We start from the raw sequence: 8,537 nt of genomic DNA, 5'->3' as shown, positions 1-8,537 counted from the left end.
CTTTATATACTGTAACCAGACAAGCCTGCCTGTCAGTAGGAAGATAACAGGAACGGATCTAGCTGAACACTGTGAGCAGGACGCACTGTACTAAATGTAAATAGTCTAGCTGCCTGACCGTGGTACTAATAGGATCAAATAGAACACCTGTAATTTTCTTCAGGTAGCTTTATATACTGTAACCAGACAAGCCTGCCTGTCAGTAGGAAGATAACAGGAACGGATCTAGCTGTACACTGTGAGCAGGACGCACTGTACTAAATGTAAATAGTCTAGCTGCCTGACCGTGGTACTAATAGGATCAAATAGAACACCTGTAATTTTCTTCAGGTAGCTTTATATACTGTAACCTGACAAGCCTGCCTGTCAGTAGGAAGATAACAGGAACGGATCTAGCTGAACACTGTGAGCAGGACGCACTGTACTAAATGTAAATAGTCTAGCTGCCTGACCGTGGTACTAATAGGATCAAATAGAACACCTGTAATTTTCTTCAGGTAGCATTATATACTGTAACCAGACAAGCCTGCCTGTCAGTAGGAAGATAACAGGAACGGATCTAGCTGAACACTGTGAGCAGGACGCACTGCACTAAATGTAAATAGTCTAGAAGATAACAGGAACGGATCTAGCTGAACACTGTGAGCAGGACGCACTGCACTAAATGTAAATAGTCTAGAAGATAACAGGAACGGATCTAGCTGAACACTGTGAGCAGGACGCACTGCACTAAATGTAAATAGTCTAGAAGATAACAGGAACGGATCTAGCTGAACACTGTGAGCAGGACGCACTGCACTAAATGTAAATAGCAGGAACGGATCTAGCTGAACACTGTGAGCAGGACGCACTGCACTAAATGTAAATAGTCTAGAAGATAACAGGAACGGATCTAGCTGAACACTGTGAGCAGGACGCACTGCACTAAATGTAAATAGCAGGAACGGCTCTAGCTGAACACTGTGAGCAGGACGCACTGCACTAAATGTAAATAGCAGGAACAGATCTAGCTGAACACTGTGAGCAGGACGCACTGCACTAAATGTAAATAACAGGAACGGATCTAGCTGAACACTGTGAGCAGGACGCACTGCACTAAATGTAAATAGTCTAGAAGATAACAGGAACGGATCTAGCTGAACACTGTGAGCAGGACGCACTGCACTAAATGTAAATAGCAGGAACGGATCTAGCTGAACACTGTGAGCAGGACGCACTGCACTAAATGTAAATAGCAGGAACGGATCTAGCTGAACACTGTGAGCAGGACGCACTGCACTAAATGTAAATAGCAGGAACGGATCTAGCTGAACACTGTGAGCAGGACGCACTGCACTAAATGTAAATAACAGGAACGGATCTAGCTGAACACTGTGAGCAGGACGCACTGCACTAAATGTAAATAGCAGGAACGGATCTAGCTAAACACTGTGAGCAGGATGCACTGCACTAAATGTAAATTGCAGGAACGGATCTAGCTGAACACTGTGAGCAGGACGCACTGCACTAAATGTAAATTGCAGGAACGGATCTAGCTGAACACTGTGAGCAGGACGCACTGCACTAAATGTAAATAGTCTAGAAGATAACAGGAATGGATCTAGCTGAACACTGTGAGCAGGACGCACTGCACTAAATGTAAATAGCAGGAACGGATCTAGCTGAACACTGTGAGCAGGACGCACTGCATTAAATGTAAATAGTCTAGATAGAAGATAACAGGAACGGATCTAGCTAAACTGAATACAGTGTATATATATATATGCAACACCTGGGATGCATATATATACACAATACACTGTAAGTGCAGCTAACTGACTGACTGTTCTGCCTAATCTATCTAACTCAAATCAAATGACACTGTCTCTCTCTCTCTCTATCTCTCAGCACACCGGAACACACACTACACAGGGCCGCCGTGCAGGCGGCCTTATATAGTGTGGGGTGTGTACTAAATCCCCTGAGCCATAATTGGCCAAAGCCACCCTGGCTTTGGCCAATTACAGCTCTCTCTACTGACGGCGCTGTGATTGGCCAAGCATGCGGGTCATAGTGCATGCTTGGCCAATCATCAGCCAGCAATGCACTGCGATGCCGCAGTGAATTATGGGCCGTGACGCGCCACACGAATTTAGCGCGAACGGCCCATATCGTTCGCAATTCAGCGAACGGGCGAACAGCCGATGTTCGAGTCGAACATGGGTTCGACTCGAACACGAAGCTCATCCCTAATATACAGTATATGAAACTATCTCTCTATCTTAGGATCTAAGATTTGTGATTTTGTTCATATAAATATTACAGCTGTCTTAAGGCACAGTTAACAGTGATTACTTTTTGATATATACAGCGAGTAAAATTAGTATTGAACATGTCACCATTTTTCTAGTTAAATCTGTTTCTAATTGTGCTATTGGCTTTACATTTGCACCACATGTCAGTAACAAACCATGCAAGCCATGCATCAAAAAAAAAAAAAAATAAGTTCAGAAATGAAGTTATATGTAATAACCTGGAATGACACAGTGAAAATATATTAAACAAGCTAAATGAATTGTATTTAATAATTTGCACAAAATACTGCTGGTAATGACAGCTTCAAAATGTCTCCTGTATGGAGAAACTAGTCGTATGCATTGCTCAGGTGTGATTTTGGCCCATTCTTCCACACAAACAGCCTTCAAACCTTGAAGGTTTCATGGACATCTTCTATGGACTCTGATCTTTAGTTCTTTCCATAGATTTTATATTGGATTTAAGTTAAGTGATTGGCTGAGCCATTCTAGCAGCTTTATTTTCTTTCTTTGAACCCAATTGAGAGTTTCCTTAGATTTGTGTTTGGGATCATTGTCTTATTGAAATGTCCACCCTCATTTCATCTTCATCATCCTGGTAGATGGCAGCAGATTTTTATCAAGAATGTATTTGTACATTTTTTGCATTCATCCTTCCTTCATTGATACAAAGTTTGCCAGAACCATTACTGATAGATTTAAGCTCCCTTTCTTCATGTGTTCAATTTTTTCCCCTGTGTCATTCCATTTTATTACACATAACTTAATTTCTGAACTTATTTGTTTTGGTTTCTTTTTATGTATGGATTGCATGGGTGGTTACTGACATGTGGTTAAAATTTATTGTCAATAACACCTTTAAAATATATTTATTTACCTAGAAAAAAAGCGACGTGTCCAATCGTATTTTACTATCTATCTATCTATCTATCTATCTATCTATCTATCTATCTATCTATCTATCTATCTATCTATCTATCTATCTATCTATCTATCTATCTATCTATACAGTATCTCACAAAGGTGGGTACGCCCCTCATATTTTTGTAAATATTTTATTATATCTTTTCATGTGTCAACGCTGACCCCCCACCCCTTCAACTTCTGCAGCACTCATATGTCTATTTCCCAAAGACATCCTCTGGATATTATGCTGAGCATGTGCTCTCAACTTCTTTGGTCGAACATGACGAACCGTTGTATGGTCTTGGCCACCGTGCTGCAGCTCAGTTCCAGGGTCTTGGCAATCTTCTTATAGCCTAGGCCATTGTTATGTAGAGCAACAATTATTTTTTTCAGATTGCCATGAGGTGCCATGTTGAACTTCCAGTGACCAGTATGAGATAGTGAGAGCAATAACACCAAATTTAACACACCTGCTCCCCATTCACACCTGAGACCTTGTAACACTAACAAGACACATGACATCAGGGAGGGAAAATTGATAATTGGGCCCAATTTGGACATTCTCACTTAGGGGTGTACTCACTTTTGTTGCCAGCGGTTTAGACGTTAATGGCTGTCTGTTGAGTTATTTTGAGGGGACAGCAAATTTACACTGTTATACAAGCTGTACACTCACTACTTTACATTGTAGCAAAGTGTCATTTCTCCAGTGTTGTCACATGAAAAGATATCAAAAAAATATTTACAAAATATTGCAAAAATGTGAGGGGTGAGGGGGAAAATATAAATGCTCTAGCATCCACAGTTAACAGGAACAATATAATTATTAAAAACTTGCATCCCCAGGACTATTTCTCCCAATTTGAGTGTTATTTTTTTTTTCATTTTGGTGGTGAATCATTCCAAACATTTTATCTCAAAGCAGTATTAAACCCAAAAGAAAACATTTCTTGTATTGCAGCTTACCAATTCATAGATGAGAGGGCTGCACTGGTTTTCTTTTTTAGACTTTCTTTCTTCTATTTTTGTTTGGTGATCCAGCCAATAAGTCTAATCTTTTTCAAAAGAACAAGCCCTCTTGCAGTTACAGGGATGAGGCAAACCATTTAACACTGGCAGAGGTGCTTACAATGATTTTATTTTATTTATTTGTGTAAAACCTTTATCCCAAAAGAAAAAAAAAACTGTTTGCTGTAGCTAATTATAAAGTATTAGCTAGAGTTTGACATCAGTTTGTTAGTGTATTTAAATCTGCTAGTCCATCTAACACTCCCCTCCCCCTAGACTGACAATACTGCCATCCAAAGGTGCCCCCTGTGCTCCTTCATCCAGAGTGGGGGCATTCTAATACAAGAGATGTGTTACTGGCCAAATCACAAGGTGAGAACAGAGAGGAAAAAAGCCTGAAAAGAAAACTAATGCAGCCAACACATATAATTATTAAGCTGCAATATATTTCATTTTTGCTTGTAAGACCATTCACTTATCAAATTTCAGCCAGTGCATCAGGGACTGACTGAATTTCGATAAATGTGTGGCCATCAGTGTTAATTTTGGCAGCAAATTTCAATTCAGTTTTAGTCTTATGCCGCGTACACACGATCAGATTTTCTGACGGGAAATGTTGCATGTGAGCTTGTTGGCGGTAAGTCCGACCGTGTGTATGCTCCATCAGACATTTGTTGGCGGACTTTCCACCAAAAAATGTTGGCTAGTATGTTCTCAAATTTTCAGCCAACAAATATGTGTTGTCGGAGTTTCCGATCGTGTGTACACAAGTCCGTCGGACAAAAGTCCAAAGTACAAACACGCATGCTTGGAATCAAGGAAGAGCTGGAAGCGCACGGTCTTGTAAAACTTGCATTCGTAATGGAGATATCACATGAGTATTAAACTTCCTTTTTATCGGCTCGACGTACGTCTTGTACATCACTACGTTCGTAATTGTTTGCCAACATTTGTGTGACCGTGTGTATGCAAGAATGCAAGACAAGTTGGAGCCAACAAACTTTGAACAAAATTCCAAGGTTTTGTTGTCGGAAAGTCCGATCGTTTGTACAGTGCATAAGTCTTTTGACTAAAATGCCATTTTAGTTTTAGTCCCATTTTAGTCACCTGCAATTGTTTTGGTTTTAGTCGTATTTAGTGGACTAAATCTGCAGTACATTTTAGTTGACTAAAATGCCCTACATTTATTTTTTACCAAAAATATGTAGCATGTTACACCATACACCAATACATATTGGCATAAATTTATAAGAAAATTTTATATTTTTAAAATTTTTACTGGATGCGTTTTACAGCAGAAAGTGAAAAATAATGTTTTGTTTTCAAAATTTTTGGTTCTTTTTTTGTTTATTGTGCAAAAAATAAAAACTGCAAAGGTGATCAAATACCACCAAAAGAAAGCTCTACTTATGGGGAGAAAAAGGACATACATTTTATTTGTGTACATTGTCACATGACCACGCAATTGTCAGTTAAAATAACTCAGTGCTGTATCACAAAAAATGGCCTCGTCATGAAGGGGGTTAAAAGTTATATGTTAAAATCTTGAACTACTTTTGAGTAACAATCGAATGTTTTGACAATTTTTGTATGAATTTTTCTAAGAATTTTTGTACGAATTTTAATTTTGAATTACTACTAGTGTATGTCCAGCTTTACTTTGAAATAATTTGCTTGTGAACTTGATGAAGGGTTGGTCACCAGAAATTGTAGCTCCTCATATTGATAACTTGTGCAAACATTTCCAATAAAAAGAAAGCATTAAAAAAACTAGTTAATGATGATGCGTACCTATGTCATGTAAAAATCACTCTTCAGTCTTCCAGTCATCCTGTCCATAAATATATATATATTTACAGGCATACCCCACTTTTAAGTACACAATGGGGTTTATTTACTAAAGCTGGAAAGTGCAAAATCAGGGTCACTTCTGCATAGAAACCAATGAGCTTCTAACCTCAGCTTGTTCAATTAAGCTTTGGTAATAAAACCTGGAAGCTCATTGGTTTCTATGCAGAAGTGAGCCTGATTTTGCACTTTCCAGCTTTAGTAAATAAACCCCATTGTGTACTTAAAAGTGGGGTATGCCTGTGTATATATATATATATATATATATATATATATATATATATATATATATATATACTATATTGTCAAAAGCTGAGTTGGCCCACCCTTTGCAGCTATAACAGCTTCAACTCATCTGTAGGCTGTCCACAAGGTTTAGGAGTGTGTCTATGGGAATGTTTGACCATTCTTCCAGAAGCGCATTTGTGCACTGGTGCGCAGTCATGTTGGAACAGGAAATTGAAATTGTCCAAAATGTTTTGGTTTTCTGACACCTTAAGAGTTCCCTTCACTGGAGTGAAGAGGCAAAAACCCAACCCCAGTAAAACAACACCAAACCATAATCCCCCCTCCACCAAATAATTTGTACCAGTGAACAAAGTAAGGTCCATAGAGACATATATGAGTAAGTTTGGGGTGAAGGAACTTGACTGGCCTGCACAGAGTCCTGACCTTAACCCAATAGATGACTTTGGGATGAATTAGAGCAGAGACTGTGAGCCAGGCCTTCTCATCCAACATTAGTCCCTGACTTCACAAATGCACTTCTGGAAGAATGGTCAAACATTCCCATAGACACACTCCTAAACCATGTGGACAGCCTTCACAGAAAATTTGAAGCTGTTATAACTGCAAAGGGAGGCCGAACTCAATATTGAACCCTATGGACGAAGACTGGGATGACATTAAAGTTCATGTGTGTGTAAAGGCAGGTGTACCAATACTTTTGACTATATATATATATATATATATATATATATATATATATATATATATATATATATATATTGATATTCATCTGTATTCAATATTTGTTCCATAACAATTTATTTTCATATTCCTTTAGAGCTTAATCAGCACAATATGATCCATGAGAGATCCGTCAGCAAAGCTCAGTAATAATCAGAGAATTAACACAGGCAAGAAGACTTTTTCAATACTCAGAATTGAACAAGTGCTTTTCAGAGAAGACATTTCTATACCACCAGAAGAAGATCCAGAAAGGGAAAACATGATTAAATGTTTGAAATGTGATAAGAACTTCTCAAGAAAGACAAATTTTATTATACACATGAGGAGTCATACAGGAGAGAAGCCATTTGGGTGCTCAGAATGTGATAAGTGTTTCTCATCAAAGGGAGGTCTTACTATACACCAGAGAATTCACACAGGAGAGAAACCATATAGATGTTCAGAATGTACTGAGAGCTTCTCACAATCGACATCTCTTTATTACCACCGAAAGAAGATTCACCAAGGAGAAAATACATTTAAGTGCCCAGAATGTGACATGTGTTGCTATAAGAAGTCACAACTTATTTCTCATCAAAGGAGTCACACAGGAGAGAAGCCATTCAGATGTTCAGAATGTGACAAATGTTTCTCTGAAAAATCTAAACTTAAGCAACACCAAATGATTCACACTGGAGAAAAGCCATTTATGTGCTCAGAATGTGACCAATGCTTTAGACAAATTACTCATCTTATGCAACACCAAAGGATTCACACTGGAGAGAAGCCATTTAGATGTTCAGAATGTGACAAATGCTTTGTGCAAAAAAATTCTCTTACTCTGCACCAAAGAGTTCACAAAGGAGAGAAACCGTATAGATGTTCAGAATGTGACAAATGCTTTGTGAAAAAATGGTGTTTAACTCAACACCAAAAAGTTCACACAGGAGAGAAGTCATTTAGATGCCCAGAATGTGACAAGTGCTTTGGGCAAAAATCGAATCTTAATGAACACCAAAAAGTTCACACAGGAGAGAAGTCATTTATGTGCCCAGAATGTGGCAAGTGCTTTAGGCAAAAATCTACTCTTAATGAACACCAAAAAGTTCACACAGGAGAAAAACCATTTAAATGTTTGGAGTGTGACAAGTGTTTTATTAAAAAGTCAGCTCTTACTCGACACCAGAGGATTCACAAAGGAAAAGAAGCTGATTCAATTAGTTAAATATGAATGTTATAAATTTTTCATTTGTTGTACATATCTGCTTAAAGCTGATCTCCAGCTTTTATTGAATTACAATATTTAATTTGGAGCAAGCTGGTCCAAACAAATTATTCATTTCACTAAGATATGCATTGGCACTGCTTTACCACTCTCAGACAGCTTTGTATTTTCTGAATGAATGCAAAGCTTCCTCTGACTGGCTGAGGCAGAGGATTTAATAACATCCGCCCACCTCTCCACCTCAGTCAATCAGAGAAAGCTTTGTACTCCTTCAGAAAATGCAAAGCTTCCTGTGAATGGCTGAG

The 8,537-nt window shown here is 38.5% G+C and overlaps 1 protein-coding gene across 1 annotated transcript; it reads left to right on the top strand.

Moving 5' to 3' along the window:
* Positions 1–7,146: 7,146 nt before the first annotated feature.
* Positions 7,147–8,232, top strand: LOC141134064 (uncharacterized). The gene has a single exon (XM_073623650.1). The coding sequence runs from the start codon at positions 7,147–7,149 to the stop codon at positions 8,230–8,232; it is 1,086 nt and encodes a 361-aa protein (XP_073479751.1).
* The last annotated feature ends 305 nt before the right edge of the window (positions 8,233–8,537 follow it).

Source organism: Aquarana catesbeiana, linkage group LG03 (assembly GCF_042186555.1).
Source record: "Aquarana catesbeiana isolate 2022-GZ linkage group LG03, ASM4218655v1, whole genome shotgun sequence".
Taxonomy (NCBI): Eukaryota; Metazoa; Chordata; class Amphibia; order Anura; family Ranidae; genus Aquarana; species Aquarana catesbeiana.
This window is presented reverse-complemented; position numbering and strand designations above follow the sequence as displayed.

What these genes read in the sequence shown, in the direction of transcription:
- LOC141134064 (XM_073623650.1), top strand. Translation starts at nt 7,147, where the DNA reads ATGAGAGATCCGTCAGCAAAGCTCAGTAATAATCAGAGAATTAACACA.